The sequence below is a fragment of the Cucurbita pepo genome, chromosome 6, assembly GCF_057944985.1.
Source record: "Cucurbita pepo subsp. pepo isolate OVF chromosome 6, ASM5794498v1, whole genome shotgun sequence".
Lineage (NCBI taxonomy): Eukaryota > Viridiplantae > Streptophyta > Magnoliopsida > Cucurbitales > Cucurbitaceae > Cucurbita > Cucurbita pepo.
The window spans coordinates 6,614,464-6,638,922 of NC_141803.1; the positions used below are offsets into that span (position 1 = coordinate 6,614,464).

General features: G+C 30.4%; 1 protein-coding gene across 1 annotated transcript; it reads right to left on the reverse strand.

Moving 5' to 3' along the window:
- Positions 1-19,974: 19,974 nt before the first annotated feature.
- Positions 19,975-23,208, reverse strand: LOC147792212 (uncharacterized). The gene is made up of 2 exons (XM_087124608.1): positions 21,145-23,208; positions 19,975-20,593 (listed from the first exon to the last, which is right to left on the reverse strand). Exon 1 carries the CDS (start codon positions 23,005-23,007, stop codon positions 21,601-21,603), a length of 1,407 nt encoding a protein of 468 aa, XP_086980734.1. The 5' UTR covers positions 23,008-23,208; the 3' UTR covers positions 19,975-20,593; positions 21,145-21,600.
- Between the last annotated feature and the right edge of the window lie 1,251 nt (positions 23,209-24,459).

The window sequence follows — 24,459 nt, forward strand, 5'->3', positions numbered from 1 at the left end:
TTATTTAGCATGTATTTTCTAAGCATTTAATGTGATATACAAGAATTTTAACCATCACATTCTCATCAAAACTTATTAAATATTAGTCACCTTTAAATCAATTTGAAAAATATGGAATGTGTGTTAATTAACAGGCTCCTACATCATTGGGTATCTAAATTTGTCAAAATCTGATATGGGAGGATTCCTATCAACTCAAAAAAGGTAACATGCACTTTTAGAATTAAAATTAGATGGAAATATTTTTAACAAAATTCTAAATTAGATGGAAATATTTCGTGGTAGAATTAATATTAAAGTTAGGTGAAGTTTTTCTAAAATAAAATAGATGGAAATGATTAGATATATTTCTTACCTGGAATAATTAATTTCTAAAAATCATTGGTTACTAATAAATTAGGATAACTCATAAAAAAAAAAAAAACATCATTAAAGATGGAATATAATTACAAACAGCTATTACTACCTTTCTAAATTAATTGTTTACGAGAGTTTATATAAAGTTGTGATTTCATAGTTAGAATATTGTGTGAAGAATAATGGGTTTGCTTAAAAATGTCAAAATCTGTATAGTTTGATAATTTCTAATCCAAGTAATTGCAACGAAATTTGGAAAGATATAAAATTGCTAAAGATACATAATTGCAAGGGAAGATATACAATTGGTGAGATTTCCTAAGAATAGAATTAAGATAAAAGAAAAGAAAAATTTTAATTCAATTTCTATACTTTTAGGCTTATTTTTGTTAATGAATTCTAAATGTTTGGCCTATTTTTGTTGGAGAAGATACATAATTGCAAGAAATTAGGGAAGATACATAATTGAAAAAAATATTAGGAAAGATCTGAGTTATAATTTCAGGAGGAAATCTAAATAATTGTCTTCATTTCTTAAAAATAGAATTAAAATAAATTTTTCCTAAAAATAGAATTAAAATAAAATAAAATAAAAATTTTAATTCTATTCCCATATTAATATTTGTTTATTTTTGTTAATCGTTTTCTCAATCTTACCATATTTTTATTGGTCAATCGATTTTGTTTTCTAAATCGTTTTCTAAATCTTACCCTTATTTTTGTTTATAATTGTTGTGATTTCTTAAAAATAGGAATAAAATAAAATTCCTTAAAAACAGAATTAAAATTAAAGATTTCTGTTTTTTAAATTCTATTCCCATATTTTTATTGGACTATTGTGTGAATCAATTCTATTTCTTCTTCCTTTTTATATTATGGCCGATTAATTGATTATTTGGTTATAATCTGATAATTTAATCTACGTAATATACATCATTTCAATAGAGTTAGGGAAAGTTCTAAAAATAAAATTAAAAGAAAAGAAAAAAATGTAATATATACCTTAACAAAAAAAAATCTAATATATAGTTTAACAAACATTTTGTAGATATGTTTTTATCATAAAAGGTCTCTTTTCCTAAATAATAATAATTATTATAATAATAATAATAATAATAATAATAATAATAATAATAATAATAATAATAATAATAATTCTATTCCCATCTTTTTATTATAATTATTATTATTATTATTGATTTATTTATTTTATTTTATTTTTTTAATTTATTTTTTATATATGAAAATTACTTCAGAATAGTTTGGAAAAGGAATGAGACGTTAGTACGGAAAAGAAAGATAGTTCGGAAACGCGATGAGACGTTAGTAGGAACAAGTGTGGGGAGAGGCTTTTTTAATGTATTCTTTCTTTCTTCCTTCGTTTATTTGGACTTTACATTACTTATATATGAAAATTACTCCAGAATATCTTACTGATTGTTATATTTAATAATGTGCAAACTTTTTTTTTTATTTTTTTATTTTTTAGAAAAGCTAAATCTCCTCTATTAACTCCATATTTATGTCTATAATTGTTAAATTATAAAGGTGGAACTCTCATGTTTATGTCCATAATTGTTAAATTATAAATGTTAATAATGTGGTAGAAATTAAAATTACTTCATAGATAAGGGAAAAAATCTAATATATACCTCGACAAAAAATCTAATATATAGCTTAACCATCTGACATCTTTTTTTAGATATATTTCTATCCTAAAATGCCTCTTTTCTTCAAATCTGGATATTTTCTTTGTTTTTCTATTTCAAATCTGGATATTTTCTTTATTTTTCTGTTCCTTCTCTGCAGAACCTGATATTCGGGTGTGAGGGGTTGTTTTTGCAAAAACGAAAGATAGTTTAGAAAAGGGATGAGATGTTAGTAAAGAGAAGAAAGATAGTTTGGAGAAGAGATGAGACGTTAGTAGGAAGAAGTATGGGTGTGGGGAGAGGTTTTCTTTAATGTATTCTTTTTTTCTTCCTTTATTTATTTGGGTTTTACATTAAGTAAAGATAAAACTCCCCCATTAATTCCATATTTATGTCCATAATTGTTAAATTATAAATGTTAATAATGAGGAAGAAATTAAAATTATATGGTCTAGAAATTTTAAATATAAGATAGAAATATTATTATCATAGTTTTAGAATAAAAAAAATTTAAGACCATTGAGATTGGACAAAATAGCAACAAAAGAGATCAACAAGAGGACATAACCCATATTGACATTTTTTGAGCAAACTCATTTTGTTTTCACACAAATATTCTACCTCTAAATCCCACCATTATATAAACTCTGTGAACAACTAATTGAGAAATGTAGTAATAGTAAATATATTTCATCTTTAAACAATTTACAATCCATAATGATATTTTGTTTTGGATGACTTTTCCTAATTTATTGGTAACCAATAATTTTTTCAAACTAATTATGCCTATAAGAAATGTATCCATAATTTCCATCTATTTTATTTTAGGAAAACTTCACATAACCTTAATTCTAGAAGGAAAATATTCTCATTTAATGTTACTTTTTTGAGTCACTATTTGTGCTTTAGTAATCCTCCCATATCAGATTTTGACAAATTTAGATATTCAATGTAGGAGCGGTTTAATTAAGCCACGTTCCATATTTTTCAAATTCATTTAAAGGTGACTAATATTTAATAAGTTTAATGGAGAATGTGATGGATAAAATTCTTATATATCACATTGAATGCTCAGAAAAAATGCATGCTAAATAATTGTTGTCTATTAAAATAATTTTAATTACGCAATTTTATAAGAGAATTTTTTATGGTTAAATTATCGAACTTTAATCATATTTAAATAAATGAACATACAAGGCTATTTATTTGATCCTATGCAAAACTTTTTTACCCATTATTATTTTTTTATTTTTTTTATTTATTTTTTTTATTTTTGAGAAAAAGCTAAAGTCTTCCCATTAACTTCCATATTTATGGTATTAATCAACGAGGTAGAAATTAAAATTATATGTTCATGGGTAAGAGAGATTTTGAATATAAGGTAAAGAAATATTATTATCATAATTTTAGAATAAAAATATTTTAAGACCATTGAGATCAAACAAAATAGCAACGAAAGAGATCAACAAGGGACATAAACCATATTAACATTTTTTAGCAAACTCATTTTGTCTTCACACAAATATTCTATCTCTAAACTCACCTTTGTGAAAAACTAATTTAGAAAGATAGTAATAAATGATATTTAATTTTTTATTATTATTTATTTATTTATATATTGGACTATTACAAAAATAATTTTAAATTATTCCATTTATAAAAAAAAACAAATTAAGAAGAATTTTTATTGAATAGTTACTGTTAAATCATCTAATTTTATCATATTTAAATAAAGAAACATACAAGTCTATTTGTTTGATAACACGTGACAACAAATTTAAGAAAACTACCCCTCTATCATCAAACATTTCAAGATGATAAATCTACCCATGTGGTTCTCTGTGTCTATAATTATTAAATTATATAATATTAATCAATGATGTAGAAAATAAAATTATATCTTCATAGGTAAAGGAGCTTTGGGAATAAAAGGTAAAGAAATCTTATTATAAAAGTTTTAGATTAAAAAGATCCTAAGACTAAATTATTATTTTCACGCCCATTATTAGAGTCTCTTGTCATAAAGGTGGATCATCTCATTAGATAGAAGATAGAACATTAGAGACCTCATTGTAATACATCTTTATAGACCCTAATTAACCTTGCTACTATCACGAGGCCTCATAATAAATTTAAAGGAGGGGTTTCAGGAGATGTTGCAGGATTTGGGCCAGTTGGGACACGCCTCTTAATGCCTAGACCCAATGGAGGAGTTTCGGGAGATGTTGCTGGATTTGGGCCAGTTGGTACACGCCTCTTAGTGCCTAAACCCAATGGAGGTGTTCCGGGAGATGTTGCTGGATTTGGTCCAGTTGGGACACGCCTTTTGGTGCCTAAACTTGAGGGAGGGCTTTCAGGAGATGTTGCTGGATTTGGGCCAGTTGGTACACGCCTCTTATTGCCTAGACCAAATGGAGGTGTTCCAGGAGATGTTGCTGGATTTGGTCCAGTTGGGACACGCCTTTTGATGCCTAAACTTGAGGGAGGGCTTTCAGGAGATGTTGCTGGATTTGAGCCAGTTGGTACACGCCTCTTATTGCCTAGACCAAATGGAGGTGTTCCGGGAGATGTTGCTGGATTTGGTCCAGTTGGGACACGCCTCTTAGTGCCTAGACCCAATGGTGGCGTTTCGGGAGATGTTGCTGGATTTGGTCCAGTTGGGACACGCCTTTTGGTGCCTAAACTTGAGATAGGGCTTTCAGGAGATGTTGTTGGATTTGGTCCGGTTGGTACACGTCTTTTGAGACCCAAAGAAAGCACATTGCCACTCTCATCCCACTTTGCCTCGAGACCATTAAGATTGGACGAAATAGCAACTAGAGAGATGAACAAGAAGGCATAAACCATATTGACATTTTTAAGCAAGCCCATTTTGTCTTTACATATTCTAACTATGACATCAAACTTTATATAAACTCTAGTGAACAACTAATTTAGAAATGTAATAATAGTCGTTGGTAAATTTATTTCTATCTTTAAACCATAATTATATTCCATTGGATGAGTTTTCCTAATTTATTGGTAACCAATAATTTTTGGAAACTAATTATGCTACAAGAAATATATGTAATCATTTTCATTTATTTTATTTTAGGAAAACTTCACCTAACCTTAATATTAATTATAGAAGGAAAATATTTCCATCTAATTAGAATCAGGTTAAAAATATTTTCATATAATTTTAATTCTAACGGTGGAATGTTATTTTTTATTATTTTTTTTTAATGTTACCTTTTTTGAGTCACCATTTGTGCTCTAGGAATCCTCTCATATCACGTTTTGACAAATTTAGATACTCAATTATGTAGGTGTGGTTTAATTAAGGCACGTTCCATATTTTTCAAATTGATTTAAAGGTGACTAATATTTAATAAGTACGATGGAGGATGTGATGGTTAAAATTCTTGTATATCACATTGAATGCTTATAAAATGCATGCTAAATAAATGTTGTCTATTAAAACAATTTTAATTATGCAATTTTATAAAAGAAATTTTTTTTTTTTTATCAAATAGTTATCGTTAAATTATTGAGCTTTAATCATATTTAAATAAATGAACATACAAGTCTGTTTATTTGAGGTTAGATAACAACAAAATTAAGAAAACCACTCATCTATCGTCAAACCTCTCAAAATGATAAATCTACGGCGTCTAATTTTTTTTATCTTCGTATATCACTAGTAAATGTAATGGATATGTTTATCATCTTTTTACCTTATCAATAGACTACAAATGATAAGTGTGTCGTATTTAATTTTGTTTCTATCGATAATTGTTTTCGTATTCATTTTTAAAAGTGATACAATATAAAAGTGGTGTATTAGTTATAACGACCCTAAAGTTCTACCTACTTAGAGTATCTACTAATGTCTCAGACTCATTTCTCATGCAGAAATATAACTCTTAAAAGAAAACGTCATCTATGGTATAAATATCGAAAACATTAAAAACATTTTTTTCTCTGAAAAACACAATCATGATCTTACGTGTTTAAATACAAAATATTAAAATTTAGAGAAAATAAAAACTAATACAAAATAATTTAAAACAATGCATAACAACTATTATAACCTAAAATATGCTTATGAACATACAACATTCATGTGGTCTCTTTAAATCCCATCATAATGTCTTGCTTGACACAACCCTCTAGTCTCATTTTTTGTTACATTAAGTAACACATGAGGATATTTATATTAATATTCTTTTGATGTTCTTAGAGTTGTGTCCTAGGTATATCTAACCATATGAAGCAATATAACACTCATCATCATATAGCATGCATGCTAAATATGGAAAACATCGTCATACTAAACAAAATGTCATGCAAAATCGTACTCATCAATAAGCCATCACGTGCATCACACATAATATGTACGTCATGCATCATTTATATATATATATATATATATATATATATATATATATATATATATATATATATATATATGTATGTATACATGTATATATATATATATACACATGTATATATATATATGTACACATGTATGTATGTACATACACATATCATCATGCATCATAGCTCATAAATCATCATAATTTATCCATCATTATATACTAGTATACGACATCATACGACGCCGCTCATACAACATCATAACTCATACATCATTATAGCTAATACATCATTATATACTAGTATACGACATCATACGATACCGTTCATACATCTTAATAACTCATATATTATCATAGCTCATACATCATAAATTGTAACTCGTACAATTTCTAGCCTATCCTATAGTAAGACCACCTAACTTATTAGCTTAAGGTGTTGTCACTAATTTAAAGTTCGATTCTGTCTTTTGAAATCCAAGCTAACTTATGTGAGCTCGTGACAAAAGTTTGTCCTTTGAAATTCAAGTCAATTTATGTGAACTTATGGCGTCAGTTTCAAATTTATACTTTGGTAAAATTATCCCTCTTATTTCCAATGGTACATATGTTAGATTTTATGCGAACATTAAAGTTTTTACACGAGTAAAAAAGTCTCGGAATATTATATATATATATATCTATATCATTCTATTCTTATTAAAAATTTCATTTTCTATCATTACTAATAGTTGTTTTTACAGTAAAATAGATAGAGTTGTTTTAATTTGCATGATACTTTCTTATCCTTTGTAATTTTATTTTATCCTAACTCTATTCTCTAAATGTTATATTTTTTCTTACTCTCAGTATATATTTTTGTATTTGTGTTTAATTTTAGTTTTTAAATCACTAAATCTTTTTTTTCTTCTATTTATCTGTGTTTACTCTCCATTTTGTTTTGTTAATCAATTCCTCCTACATTTTTTTTATCAATTTAATTTTATTCCCATATTTTTATTAGCATATTGTAAAGTAAGTCTGTTTTCAAAATCTGTTTTTATGCACGACTAGGATCTGATAATTTTTAATTCGATCTTTCTAATTGCAACAGAATTAGAAAAGATATATAATAGGTGTTATTTCCTAAGAAGAGAATTAAAATAAAAGAAGAAAAGTTTTAATTCGAGCATATATTTTTATTAATGAATTCTAAATCTTCCTCTCTTCCACATATTTTTGTGGAAGATACATAGTTGCAAGAAATTAAGAAAGATACATCATTCCAATAGAATTAGGAAAGATCTAAGCTATAATTAAAAATAAATATTTCCTAAAAATAGATTTAAAATAAATATTTCCTAAAAACCGAATTAAAATAAATATTTCCTAAAAATGGAATTAAAATAAAATAAAAGAAAAAATTTAATTCTATTCCCATATTTTTATTTGTCTATTTTTTTAATCGTTTTCTAAATCTTACCATATTTTTATTGGTCAAACGATTTTGTTTATCTTCCTAATATAGATCTAGCAAATAGACCTCTGATTTTCTAAAAATAGATCTAAAATAAAACTACCTATAATTACTATGATTTAACTAAAATAAAATAAAATTTTGACACGATTGAAACACACGGAAACTAATAATAAAAATAGAAAAAAAAAACGAAATAAATAACACAATAATTTGAGAAGAGGGTTTCTCGGTACTTATACTATTTTCTTAATAAAACATATGACTAATGACTATTTAAAAAGACAAAAATACTAACGATTCTTCTCCTAGAAATACTCCACCGTTAATAACTTTGAATAGTGCCATCTATAAATCAAGATTATTAACTCACATCTTTGATTTTCGAAGTAATGCTATGCATGTTTGTATTTGAAGCTTAAAAAATGGTACCAAACGCTCTAAATCATGTATAAGTCAAGCTTATCCTTCTGACAATCCCGAGGCTTCCATGGATGTTTTTCCACACTGTCTTCTTTCTCTGCCACCTGCTTCGAGAGATTTGAAGCGTTTTTCTTGATCATATTTGTCTAATACAGCTAACCCAGAACTATACTTCTTCATTTATTCGTTTGAAGCAAGTGCATCGACTTATTATTGTCCATATCATTTTAATGAAAAAGATATAAAATAATAAATTATTTCTATACTAAACTCAGTAACAATGAAAAAAAAAAAAAAACAACACCATCTATAGGCATCTCAAATCTACAAATAGGACAATGATGACTTTTGTTCACCCAACTTCTTAAGCATTCTTCATGAAAAACATGCAAGGCATCTCCAATAGTAATATTTCACTTCCTCTTTTCTAATCTTTTCCATGCAAATTACACCACTTTCATCCCTTCGTATTTTCTCAATAGTTACTCTACTTAACATCTCAATAGCAATTTTGCTCGTAGGAACCATCGAGTCTTCACTTATGAACGATCTCACATGATGGGTTGCAACATTCCATAATTTCAATGTAACTGTTAGATGAAAAACGTTTCCAAGCCTACCTAAATCTGCAATTTCTTTGATTCTTCTCCCGTGGTTTATTATTTGTCTGTGATAACCTTAGCATCAAGAATGAGGTTATTCTATCTTCTGAACTTGGACGATAAGAACTGTAGCAAGGTTGCATCGTCGTCGTCGTCAAAGTTTTTGAGAGGAAATTGACGAGTTAGGAAGAAAAACTTTCGGGATTCATGTTGCCTCGACAATAATAAACTACCATTTTCTTCTATGAGGAAGTGATTGCAAATGACTTGGACCATTAACGTGAGTTTGATGGGTTCAACATACGATGAAGTTAGGTGAAGTTGTTAAAGTTTGAAACAATACGCTTCAATTTGTAGTGACATACTATTGATGGAGCTTCCATGATAAAGATACTCCATATTAAAAAAAAGTGATTAAAAGAACTGTTTCACATGATAACCAAAGCGAAGTCGAGATAATATATACAAAAAGAATATATGATTTCCTTAAACAATTGGAAACCAAATTGGAATTCAAATTTAAAATGATATAATGCAAATATTATCCACTTTTTATCTTTAACTATTAAATAAATTTTTTTTTTTTGAAAGATTTATCTTTTTTTTAAAAAAAGAGTCTTAAAATAATGACCTAGCAAATATTATTAACCTTTTATTTTAACATTAAATACATAATTTTTTTTAAAAGGAGTACTAAATAAAGATTAAATAAGAACAAGGTTAGATATAATAATAGATATATTATATAATACCAACCTTTTTTTTATACACTATATTTTAAATTTTAAAATTCAGAATTTAAATACATTAAAAATATAAAAATGTAAATTTTTTCGTAGGATAATTTTTAAAAACAAAAAGTTACCAATTCTCTTCTTTAAAATCTTTTGATTTTATTTATCTTATATATATATACGTACATATATGTATGTAGTATCGATATATATACATGTATGTATCGATATATATACAAATAACTATATAGGTATGTATTATGTATATATCTACATATGTATGTATATGTATGTATATATATAGATATAGATACATACATATATATACGTATGTATATATATATATATACACATAAATATATATATATATATATATATATATATTTTTTTTTTTTTTTTAAAAAAAATTGTTAGAATATTACTCGTCTTTCCTTTTAAATCTTTGGCCCTAAAATGTTCTCCTTCTACAAATAGTTATGTTCATCCTCTCCTCATTTTTATATGGCTTCCTCAACCAGTTGATTCCTTAGAAGAGGAACGTGTTTATTGCGTAACGTTTCTACCTCCCTTGCAAGAATTTTCATCAATCGTTTTTCATCTCAAATCTTCATTCAACGATAATAGGTAATAATATGAAATTTTCTACTTAATTTAATGTCACTATTGTAGACATATTATAAACATTGAATGTGGAAATACCTCATTTAAACTTTCATAAGACGTCACATTCATCTTAAAACACAGCCATGGACTTGCGTGTTTTGAAAATATCTTTAAAAACGACACAACAAAAGACTAAATAAAATAAATAAACGTTTTGATGGAGTTTCTTACCTTCTCAAATTTACTGTTTTATCTTTTGATTCTGTTCACTTTCTTACCATAAATTTACGGTTTTGTTCGCTCCCACCTTCTTACTAAACATATATTATCTGCCAATTTTATTAATTAATTATTACTTCAAATTTTACTTTTTCTTTCTTTCTTTTCTTACTTCCAACTATTTCCTTCTTTTATTTTTTTAGATATTTTTTTTACTCTCATTTCCAAAATTTTACTTTTCCTTTTTTCTCTATATTTTCTTATTTTCTTACTCCAAATATTTTTTTACCAAACATATTGTGCGTATTTATAGTCTCCCGACTAATGACCTTTGTGGCCTGGATTTATTCTCAATCTCTTTTAATCTAACGAAGTTAAATTGACCTAATTTATAAAATTAAAAATAATATTTTCCAACGAATGTTACGTGCTTGAGTGGCTAAGGAGCGATTCTTATCATATAGGATGCCCTCATTCACATCTCTCCACGTGAACAATTTGAATTAAATCATTTATAACGATTATAAAGTGTGTCATATTAATAATGTTACTAAGAAAACTCAACCAAAATGTATAAATCTAGTTTGCTTGTATGTTTAGTCTATTTTATTTTACGGTGTAACAAAATCATTATGCTAAAGCAAATTTGGAATCAATTTTTTTGATAATGACGTGCTTGAACCGTGTTATGAAACAACTCTTGACCCAATTCATGTCAAAAAGGACACGCAAGATTTTAATTTGAAACAACGAGACCTGCAGATACTTAACAAACCAATAAGAGACTCCACGATGGATATTTAATCTTTTTCAGCTTTAAATGTGAGCAAGGAAGCCTTATAAAGGAAAGGTCCCAAGAGGCCCATCATCCTTGCTGGCACAATGTCCGGTGTCCACCCCCAAATTCTCGCTGGCACACCAAGCTCACTACTAGCAGATATTATCGACTTTGGATAAAACCTTTGAAGGAAAACCCAACAGAAAAAGCCTAAAGAGGATAGTATCTACTAGCAGTGGGCTTGGGCTTGTTACAAAGCAACGGTGACGAATCTAAATACTCTCTTATTCTCCTTTCCTCTAATATGTTATCAGTTCTACGATGAAGATAGAAAACTTGCCGTATAAACAAATGAATACGTGGAGCTAAATTGTATAGACAAGACAAGAGGTGTGGATGTGGTTGAAGTCCCTGCGGTTTCTATTTATGTTTAGTGGTTATTAGTTAAATTTTTTTTGTGTTTAGTTGTCATTATGCACGGGGAGTTATTTCTCTTATCTGGAAAGACCGAGAACAAGTGAACCCTTCTTTAACAACACTCTAGTTCCACTGTAAGGTTTCTTGAAGGTAATTGAACGGCTAGACATAATTCTTCTTCTAAAGCTTTTCTTTTAACATAATTTCACGATATGCTCGACCCTAGCAAAGGGTTATAAGAACCTAAAAAAATCATATTCAATCGGGCTCTTCAAATAAATAAATGGGTCAAATTTAAGATTTTAGATTGACGTGTTACAATATTAAACTCAAACGGGTATCAATTTTGTGCTAAAAATCGATTTACATTGTCGCCACAGTGAGCATAGTTTAGAAATAATTGACGTGTACTAGTTTTCTTGAAGTCGAAAGTTCAAATATTCATATTATAAATCAAATTAGTCAGTACATCCAACCAAACTTTAAATTGATTAAATATATATTAAATTACAAAAATACCCTTGAAAAAAAATTAAAAAAAAAAAAAGAAAAATGCATGATGCAATGTTGAACCCTAAAATCTGTCTGCCCCCAGATTGTTTGAAGCAAAATTTTCAAAATCCTAAACGGATTTGCTAAAACCCTGTTCTTCTCTGTACAGACAAATTCAGGAACTCTTTCAAGAGCAAAAAGTAGATGTATGTACATACATGTATGTATATGTACGTACATACATATATTTATATATTAAACATATCATCATGCATCATAACTCATAAATCATCATATACTAGTATACAGTATCATACGACGCCGCTCATACAACATCATAATTCATACATCATCATAGCTCATACATCATTATATACTAGTATACGACATCATACGATACCGTTCATACATCATCATAACTCATACATCATAAATTGTAACTCATACAATTTCTAGCCTATCCTATAGTAAGACCGTTTAACTTATTAGTTTAAGTTGTTGTCACTAATTTAAAGTTCGATTCTGTCCTTTGAAATCCAGTCAACCTATGTGAGCTCATGACAAAATTTTGTCCTTTGAAATCCAAGTCAATCTATCTGAGCTTATGGTGTCAGTTTCAAATTCGTACGTTGTAACATTATTCCGCCTATTTACCATGGTCCATGTGTTAGATTTTATGCGAATATTAGAGTTTTTGTAGGAGTAAGTCTTGGAATATTATATATTATCTATCTCATTATATATATATATATATATATATATATATATATATTTGTTAAAAAAATTCATTTTCTATCGGAGTTGTTTTAACTTGCATGGTACTTTCTTCTCTTTTGTAATTTTATTTTGTTTTATTCTTTAATTCTATTCCCTAAGTATTTCATTTTTTTTATCTTTGTATTTATTTTTGTGTTTGTGTTTAGTTTTTAAATCACTCCATTTTTTTTTATTTTATCTTTTTGTGTTTTAACCTTTAAATTTTTTTTTACCAATTTAATTCTATTCCCATATTTTTATTGGCTTAGGTTAACCAAGTCTGTTTTCAAAATATGTATAGTCTAATAATTTCTAACCTAATCTAAGTAATTGCAACATAAAAGATATAGAATTGCTGAAGATACATAATTGCAACAGATTAGGGAAGATATACCATTAGTGTGATTTCTAAGAATAAAATTAAAATAAAAGGAAAGAAAAATTTTAATTCAATTCCTATACTTTTATTGGCCTATTTTTGTTAATGAATTCTAAATGTTTAGCCTTTGTTAGAAAAGATATTGCAACAAATTAAGAAAGATAGGAAAGATACGTCATTGAAAAAAAGAATTAGGAAAGATCTGAGCTATAATTTCAAAGAAAAGATCTAAATAATTGCTCTCATTTCTTAAAAATAGAATTAAAATAAATATTTTCCTAGAAATAGAATTAAAATAAATATTTCCTAAAAATAGAATTAAAATAAATATTTCTTAAAAATAGAATTAAAATAAAATAAAAATAAAATATAATTAGTGTGATTTCTGAAAATAAAATTAAAATAAAAGAAAAGAAAAAATCTAATATATACCTTAACAAAAAAATCTAATATATATCTTAATATTCTGACATTTTTTAGATATGTTTCTATCATAAAATACTTTTTTTTCATCAGAATCTTAGACATTTTTTTTTGCTTTTCTGTTTCTTTTTTCAGAACTATTTGGGTGTGAGGGGTTATTTTTGAAAAAACAAAAGATAGTTTGAAAAAACGATGAGACTTAGTAGGGAGAAGTGTGGAGAGGTTTTTTGTACGTATTCTTTTTTTTCTTCCTTTATTTATTTGGGCTTTATATTAGTTATATATGAAAGTAAAGTTAAAATTATCTAAGAATATCTAGTTTGTGTTTGTCATATTTAAAAATATGCAAACTTTTTTATTTTTTATTATTATTTTTTTTTTTGAAAGGAAGTCTCCCCCATTAACTTCCATATTTATGTCCTTAAATTATAAATGTTAACCAATTAAGTGGAAATTAAAATTATATATGGATGGGTAAGGGAGATTTTGAATATAAGGTAAAGAAATATTATTATCATAGTTTTAGAATAAAAAGATTTTAAGACTATTGAGATCGGACAAAATAGCAAAAGAGATCAACAAGAGGACATAAACCATATTGACATTTTTTAGCAAACTCATTTTGTCTTCCCACAAATATTCTACCTCTAAATCTTACCTTTGTATAAACTCTGTGAGAACTAATTTAGAAATGTAGTAATAATATATATATAAATATATATTAATATTTATTGGCTATTACAAAATAATTTTAAATTATTCCATTTATAAAACAAACAAATTAAGAAATTTTTATTGAATAGTTATGATTAAATTGTCGACTTTTAATCCTATTTATATTTAAATAAAGGAATATACAAGTCTATTTGTTTGATACCACGTGACAACAAAATTAAGAAAACTACACCTCTATCATCAAACCTCTCAAGACCATAAATCTACCTATGCGGTTCTCTATGTCCATGATTATTAAACAATATAGTGTTAATGATCTAGAAAATAAAATTATATCTTAATGGAGAATTTTAATAAAAGGTAAAGAAATCTTATTATAAAAGGTTTAAATTAAAAAGATTCTAAGACTAAATTATTCTTTTCACGCCCATTATTAGAGTTTCTTGTCATAAAGGTGGATCATCTCATTAGATAGAAGATAGAATATTAGAGACCTCGTTGTAATACATCTTTATAGAACATAATTAAACTTGCTGCTATCACGAGGCCTCATAATAAATTTTAAGGAGGGCTTTCACGAGATGTTGCTGAATTTAGGCCAGTTGGGACACGCCTCTTTGTGCCTAGACACAATGGAGGCATTTCGGGAGATGTTGCCGGATTTGGTCCAGTTGGGACAGGCCTTTTGGTGCCTAAAATCGAAGGAGGGCTTTCAGGAGATGTTGCTGTATTTGGGCCAGTTGGGACAAGCCTCTTAGTGCCTAGACACAATGGAGGCATATCGGGAGATGTTGCCGGATTTGGTCCAGTTGGGACACGCCTTTTAGTGCCTAAACTCGAGGGAGGGCTTTCACGAGATGTTGCTGGATTTGGGCCAGTTGGGACACGCCTCTTTGTGCCTAGACACAATGGAGGCATTTCGGGAGATGTTGTCGGATTTGGTCCAGTTGGGACACGCCTTTTGGTGCCTAAACTCGAGGGAGGGCTTTCAGGAGATGTTGCTGGATTTGGGCCAGTTGGGACAGCCTTTTAGTGCCTAGACCCAATGGAGCCGTTCCGGGAGATGTTGCCGGATTTGGTCCAGTTGGGACACGCCTTTTGGTGCCTAAACTTGAGGGAGGGCTTTCAGGAGATGTTGCGGGATTTGGTCCGGTTGGTACACGTCTTTTGAGCCCCAAAGAAAGCACATTGCCACCCTCATCCCACTTTGCCTCGAGACCATTGAGATTGGACAAAATAGCAACTAGAGAGATGAACAAGAAGGTATAAACCATATTGACATTTTTAAGCAAGCCCATTTTGTCTTTCACACAAGTATTCAAACTATGAAATCACAACTTTATATAAACTGTCAAACAACTAATTTAGAACTATAGTAATAGCCGGTGGTAAATATATTTAAACAATTTACCATCCATAATGATATTTTTTTTTGGATGAGTTTTCCTAATTTATTGGTAACCAATAATTTTTAGAAATTAATTATACTTATAAAAAATATATTTAATCATTTCCAAGGAAAACTTCACCTAGAAAAATATTTCCATCTAATTGAAAATCTTTGTTAAAAATATTTCCATATAATTTTGATTTGCAATATAACTTTTTTTCTTTTTTAATGGTACCTTTTTTGAGTCACAATTTGTGACTTAGTAATCCTCGCTTATCAGGTTTTGACAAATTTAAAGAGCTGTTTAATTAAGTTCCATAATTTTCAAATTGATTTAAAAGTGACTAGTATTTAATAAGATTGATGAGGATGTGATGGTTAAAATTTTTGTATATCACATTGAATGCTTAAAAAATGCTTAGAAAATGAATGCTAAAGAAATGTGGTCTATTAAAATAATTTTAAATTATGCAATTTTATAAAAGAAATTATTATTTTTTATTTTATAAATAGTTTTCTTTAAATTATGGAACTTTAATCATATTTAAATAAATGAAAATACAAGGCTATTTATTTGATGCTAGTTGACAACAAAATTTAGAAAACCACTCATCTATCATCAAACCTCTCAAAATGATAAATCTAGAGTGTCTAATTTTTTTTATCCTCCTATATATCACTAGTAAATGTAATTGATATGTTTATCATCTTTTTATCTTATCAATACACTAAAAATGATAAGCGTATATAATTTTGTTTGTATCAATAATTGTTTTCGTATTCATTTTTAAAAGTCTATAATGATACAATATAAAAGTGGTGTATTAGTTGTAACGACCCTAAAGTTCTACATACCCAGAGTCTCTACTAATGTCTCAGACTCATTTCTTATGCGGAAATATAACTTAAAAAAAAATGTCATCTATAGTATAAATATCGAAAACATTAAAAATATTTTTCTCTAAAAAACACAGTCATAGTCTTACGTGTTTAAATACTACTAAAATGTAGAGAAAATAAAAACAAATACAAAATAATTTAAAACAATGCATAACAACTATTCTAACCTAAAATATGCTTATGAACATACAACATGCATGTCAGACGTCAGTTTCAAATTCGTGTTTCTGTAACATTATTCCTCTTATTTACAATGGTCCATGTGTTAATTATTCTCTTTCACGCCCATTATTAGAGTCCCTCACAATAAATTGAATCATCTCATTAGATAGAAGATAGAATTAGAGACTTCATTGTAATACATCTTTAGATAACCTAATTAAGCTTGCTACGGTTAGTAGGCATCATAATAAATTTAATGGATGGCTTTCAGGAGATGTTGCTGATGTTGCTGGATTTGGGCCCTAATAAATTTAATGGATGACTTTGAGGAGATGTTGGTGGATTTGGGTAATTTGGAATGCGCATCTTGGTGCCTAAACCCAATTGAGGCTTTTTGGGAGATTTTGCTGGATTTGGTCCGATTGGGACACGCCTCTTGGTGCCTAAACTTGAGGGAGGGCTTTCCGGAGATGTCGCTGGTTTTGGGCCATTTGGTACATGTCACGGTGCCTAAATGTAATAGCCCAAAAATAAATAAAGAAATAAAGAAATAAAGAAAAAAAATAGTTAAAATAATAATAATAAAAAAAAAATTGAACTTATTGCTTTAAACCTATTGCAGATTCAGAGTTTGTCACTTCATAGTTATGGTTATAAGAAATTAATTTAGGATCAAATCTTCTTATCTATCTTACTGTCTGTAATAATGAGATCCCATATACAATTATTAGATTTTTGTTAGCATTTTAGTTATACCAAATAAGGTTATAAGGTTAGATTCAATAAAATTTTAGGTGGCAGATCTATAAACTAAAAGATCGTTGTACTTAAAATTGGCCAGTAATATCTATTTACACAATTGAAAAACCTATTTACAGAATGAAAAAAAAAAAAAGAGAGGGAGGGAGATTGAAGAAAGATTTGTTAAACAGTATTTAACAATAAAAAAGTAAATATCAGAGGGCAGTGAGCTCCTTTAGCTCCTTTAAATTTTGTCTAATAGAAAAGATCAGAATTTTTATCATAGGGCATTTGAGCTTCTTTAAATTTTGTCCAACCGTAAATATCAGAATTTTAAAATGGCCAATGTAAATTAAAGTAATAATTTTATAGAGTGAACGTGAATGTATGTTATTTATGCTGCTTAATTGATGTGATATGAATGCATGTGACGATGTGTGGCCATTGTATGATTATGGCTTGTTGTATGAGTATTGGAATGTAACTGAATGAATTGTATGACATGAAATACGGTAAATTGCATGATACATAACCCCGCTAAGAATATGTATGATATGTAACGAAATGAGAATGAGAATGACATATAAGCATGAAAACGTGACACGGGGTTATGTTCATTAAATGATGACTGTAGGACTAGTGGGACCTCATGCATATTGTGTGATCATACATTTGGGGGGATACCCCTATCCCATCACGAGGGTACGGACGCATACATCCAAATGGCAGGACAACGATCGTTATGTTCTGCCTAGCGCTGCCGTGACGGTTTTAGTTTTAATGGGTCTCGGTGGGCCCCCAGAGCATGCCCACCGGCTAGGGACAGTGGCCCAGCGGTGTGCGAACTAGCTGGTGAGCTCATACTCGCACGTATGGGCTGCGTGTAGAGTATATGGTACACGTCCACGATTACCTGTTAGGATTACACCGTATGGAAAACGAAACGAAACGAAATGAAAGATAGGTCCCATCATTTCATTGCATGTGATTGTTGCATTTAACCCCAATAGTGAGGTCACTTACTGAGTATTTCTTTAAATACTCAAGCTATGTGCTACTACATTTTTTCACGTTAAGGCAAAACATTCCTGTACGGCTGACGACGACATCGCAACTCGAGATCATGGTACATGCATAGGATAGTGGTATTTATTTTCTTAGACTTAGGATAAAATAGGATGTTTTAAACTTAAACGCTTATTTATTTTATTTCGGGTCTTTTGTTGTGTCGTTTTAGAGATGTTTTCGAAACACGTAAGTCCATGGCTCTTTCTTTTTTTTTTTTTTTTTTTTTTTTTTTTGAAAAATTAAACACAGATTTGATAAATTTAGGACTAAGTTGATTTTTTTTAATTAAAAAAAATTCCTGTGAAATTCTTGAAAATGAGTGTGTCAAAATTAGCATAAAATAAAATAAATAATAGAGCAGAAATTACAACCTCGTATAACTCTAAGGCCCAATTTGACCAAATTGAAAGTTGAAAATTAATATTGAGTAATACCAAATTAAATATTAATTTGAATACTCCAAAAAAAAAATTTAATAATAATTATTATTATTATAATTTTAGTGTTATTATGAGTTATCAAATGGATTTTTTTTTTTTTTTTTTTTTTGGATCCCGATGACAAGCTCCCATAATAATTAATTAAATTATTTAGTTAATCAATTTTTATTCATTGTACGGTTGTTGATATAATCAAACATGTGATCCTTCTCAAATTATTCGTAATTACATTTAGATCAAAAGTTTGTTTCTAGCTCCCTATTTGGTCGTTCTAAAATGGTAGACATATTGAATTAACTACAAAATTCATTCTCACATGAAAATCAAATGACAAACTCTCGCTGGTAAGAGTTCATAGCTCTTTCATAACTAAGATCGAGTCATATACGATCATTTTGTGAAATATTATTTTTCTTAATTAACGGATTTATTAAAAAAAAAATAAATATTTTGTGGTCCAATCTTATACAAATTCATAATATAGGATACTCTCATTCACATCGTGAACAATTATTTTGTGGTCCAATCTTATACAAATTCATAATATAGGATACTCTCATTCACATCGTGAACAATTTGGATTAAATAATTTGTAACAATTATAAAGTGTGTTATATTAATAATGTTACTCAGACAACTCAACCTTATCCGTATACTATAGATCATTTAAGTTATTACTTAAATATGATCCTCTTTATGTCATACGTATTATTTAAGATTATAATAATAACCTCGAACTTTTTATACAATAGATAATATTAAATTATAAATAAAATGATAAAAAAATATAAAAAACTAAATAATTAACCAAGCGAACAAGTCGACCATGAGAAATTCGGACGTCATGGACTACGTTGGCGTATTTTTGCACCTCGAGTCACGTTGCGAGAAAAGGTTTAGAAATGTGAGTAAGAAAATACATTTGACAATTTGAAGAATTGAAGAAAGCAACGTTATAAGACTATAAGCAAATAAAGAAATATCACGACTTAAATAGCATATACTGAGGGTAGGAAGAAGTGACAACTAGTCATATCTCGTACAGTACATTTTGGAAAATTTTAGCCCTAGCGAGTGTAGACATGGTTTTGGTGAACGGTCATACATCCCCGTATTGACACAACATGAAATGGTAAAGGCCTATATATGATGAAAGCATGTAAAAGGGGTTTGAAACAGGCATGCAAGACCAAAATATTCTCCATGCAGCCATAGACAACACACCTTGGACAAGCATGACCGTGATATCCTCCACCACTTAATTGGTTGACGTCTCTGTCAACCGACTCGTTCAAGCAAGACCGGGACATATGTCATGCGGTCATAGGCAACACGCCTTGAATAAGCATGACAGTGACATCCTCCCCCACTCAATTGGTTGACGTCTCTGTCAACCTACTCTTTACAACTCGGTGTTGTAGGTTGAGGCTAACTTTAGGTCTCTTCAACATGCTTCCAGTTGATCTCAGTGTTGTGACGTCTCTTCCAATCTATAAGGAATTGTTGAAAACTGCTTCTTGGTTCGTTGACTCTTGACGTCTCCTCAGTTGAAGTTTCTCCTGCTTCCTTTGCTTGGAGATTAAAAAAAGTAACACGAATAATTGGTAACTATAGAAAATGAAATTTTTAACCCAAAAAAAATAGAATGATATATATATATATATATAATATTCCAAGATTTTACTCCTACAAAAAAAAAAAAAAAAATCTAATATTCGCATAAAATCTAACACATGGACCATGGTAAATAGGAAGACGTATGAATTTGAAACTGACACCATAAGCTCACATAAGTTGACTTAGATTTCAAATGACAAACTTTTGTCATGAGCTCACATAGGTTGATTGGATTTGAAAGGACAATCAAACTTTAATAAGTTGTCTTACTCTAGGATAGGCTAGAAATTGGATGAGTTACAATTTATGATGTATGAGCTATGATGATATATGAGTTATGATGATGTATGAGCTATGATGATATATGAGTTATGATGATGTATGAGCTATGATCATATATGAGTTATGATGATGTATGAACGGTATCGTATGATGTCGTATACTAGTATATAATGATATATGATCTACGCTCGTATACTGAAAACCCTCCCTCAAGTTTAGGTACCAAAAGACGTGTCCCAACTGGACCAAATCCAGCAACATCTCCCGAAACTCCTCCATTGGGTCTTGACATTAAGAGGCGTGTACCAACTGGCCCAAATCTAGCAACATCTCCTGAAAGCCCTCCCTCAAGTTTAGGCACCAAAAGACGTGTCCCAACTGGACCAAATCCAACAACATCTCCCGAAATGCCACCATTGGGTCTTGGAATTAAGAGGCGTGTACCAACTGGCTCAAATCCAGCAACATCTCCTGAAAGCCGTCCCTCAAGTGTAGGCACCAAAAGACGTGTCCCAACTGGACCAAATCCAACAACATCTCCCGAAATGCCACCATTGGGTCTAGGCACTAAGAGGCGTGTACCAACTGGCCCAAATCCAGCAACATCTCCCGAAACTCCTCCATTGGGTCTAGGCATTAAGAGGCATGTACCAATTGGCCCAAATCCAGCAACATCTCCTCAAAGCCCTCCCTCAAGTTTAGGTACCAAAAGCCGTGTCCCAACTGGACCAAATCCAGCAACATCTCCCGAAATGCCACCATTGGGTCTAGGCACTAAGAGGCGTGTACCAACTGGCCCAAATCCAGCAACATCTCCCGAAACTCCTCCATTGGGTCTAGGCATTAAGAGGCGTGTACCAACTGGCCCAAATCCAGCAACATCTCCTGAAAGCCCTCCCTCAAGTTTAGGCACCAAAAGACGTGTCCCAACTGGACCAAATCCAGCAACATCTCCCGAAATGCCACCATTGGGTCTAGGCACTAAGAGGCGTGTACCAACTGGCCCAAATCCAGCAACATCTCCCGAAACTCCTCTATTGGGTCTAGGCATTAAAAGGCGTGTACCAACCGGCCCAAATCCAGCAACATCTCCTAAAAGCCCTCCCTCAAGTTTAGGCACCAAAAGACGTGTCCCAACTGGACCAAATCCAGCAACATCTTCCGAAATGCCACCATTGGGTCTAGGCACTAAGAGGTGTGTACCAACTGGCCCAAATCCAGCAACATCTCCCGAAACTCCTCCACTGGGTCTATGCATTAAGAGGCGTGTACCAACTGACCCAAATCCAGCAACATCTCCTGAAAGCCCTCCCTCAAGTTTAGGCACCAAAAGACGTGTCCCAACTGGACCAAATCCAGCAACATCTCCCGAAATGCCACCATTGGGTCTAGGCACTAAGAGGCGTGTACCAACTGGCCCAAATCCAGCAACATCTCCCGAAACTCCTCCATTGGGTCTAGGCATTAAGAGGCGTGTACCAACTGGCCCAAATCCAGCAACATCTCCTGAAAGCCCTCCCTCAAGTTTAGGCACCACAAGACGTGTCCCAACTGGACCAAATCCAGCAACATCTCCCGAAATGCCACCATTGGGTCTAGGCACTAAGAGGCGTGTACCAACTGGCCCAAATCCAGCAACATCTCCCGAAACTCCTCTATTGGGTCTAGGCATTAAGAGGCGTGTACCAACCGGCCCAAATCCAGCAACATCTCCTGAAAGCCCTCCCTCAAGTTTAGGCACCAAAAGACGTGTCCCAACTGGACCAAATCCAGCAACATCTTCCGAAATTCCACCATTGGGTCTACGCACTAAGAGGCGTGTACCAACTGGCCCAAATCCAGCAACATCTCCCGAAACTCCTCCACTGGGTCTATGCATTAAGAGGCGTGTACCAACTGACCCAAATCCAGCAACATCTCCTGAAAGCCCTCCCTCAAGTTTAGGCACCAAAAGACGTGTCCCAACTAGAACAAATCCAGCATCATCTCCCGAAATGCCACCATTGGGTCTAGGCACTAAGAGGCGTGTACCAACTGGCCCAAATCCAGCAACATCTCCCGAAACTTTTCCATTGGATCTTGGCATTAAGAGGCGTGTACCAACCGGCCCAAATCTAGCAACATCTCGTGAAAGCCCTCTTTTAAATTTATTATGCGGCCTCTAGCAAGTTTAATTAGGGTCTATAAAGATTGGCTAAAACTAACTATGAAGAAGGAAATAAACCGAGATAAAAAGTAGGGGTGTACATGGTCCGGGTTAGGTCAGGTTGGGGATTTTTTGACCAACCCAAAAGTTCGGGTTGGTTGGATTGATAACCCAACCTTCTATTTTCAAGTTGGGTTGTCGGGTTGTAACTCTAAAAAAAAATAATGGTTAGGTCAGGTTGGGGATTTTTTGACCAACCCAAAAGTTCGGGTTGGTTGGATTGATAACCCAACCTTCTATTTTCAGGTTGGGTTGTCCGGTTCTAACTCTAAGAAAAAAAAAAAAAAAAAATTATTTATCCACATTTCATAATTATTCGATAGAATTTTAGGTAAAAAATATTAGAATTTCAACCAACACAAATCAATTTATAATCATTAAAAAAAAAGTTATCAACAAATATGGTAACATTTTAACCTAATTCAACATTACTATAGAACTAAATACAACTAAATAGGGATCTTCTTGACAATTGATTACTCTAAAAGTAAAAAAAATATAAGGAAATGATAGATCATCAAAATAAATAAAAAACAATAAAAATGATTAGGGTAAAGGAACTATACATATAAAAAATAATAAATATTATAAAAATATTTTGTTGAAAAAAATTTACAAGTTCGAGGGCCTAAATTATTAAAAAAAAAAATTGTGATATAATAATGTTTCAACCGAGAGATAATAAATATTAATATAAACATCCACCAACATGTGTTAGTTAATGTAACAAAAAAAAAAGAATGAGACTATAGGGTTGTGTGAAGAAAGTTATTATGTTGGGATTTAGAGAGACATGCATGTTCTATAAGCATATTTTAGGTTAGAATAGTTGTTATACATTTCATTTAAATTATTTTGTATTTGTTTTCATTTTCTCTCAATTTTAATATTTTGTATTTAAAAACGTAAGACCATAACTATGTTTTTCAGAGAAGAAAATGTTTTTAATGTTTTTGATATTTATATTATAGATGACGTTTTCTATTAAGAGTTATATTCCCACATGATAGATGAGTCTGAGACATTAGTAGAGACTCGTAGAACTTTAGGGTTGTTACAACTAATACACCACTTACATATTGTATCATTATAGCTCTTTAAAAATGAATACGAAAACAATTATCGATAAAAAAAAAATTAAATACGATACATTTATCATTTTTAGTCTATTGATAAGATAAAAAGATGATAAACATATCAATAACATTTACTAGTGATATACGAGGATAAAAAAAAATAGACACCGAAGATTTATCATTTTGAGAGGTTTGATGATAGATGAGTGGTTTTCTTAATTTTGTTGTCACCTAGCATCAAGTATGTTCATTTATT

Coding starts and splice junctions, on each gene's coding strand:
- LOC147792212 (XM_087124608.1), bottom strand. CDS start 23,007: ATGCCAAGATCCAATGGAAAAGTTTCGGGAGATGTTGCTGGATTTGGG.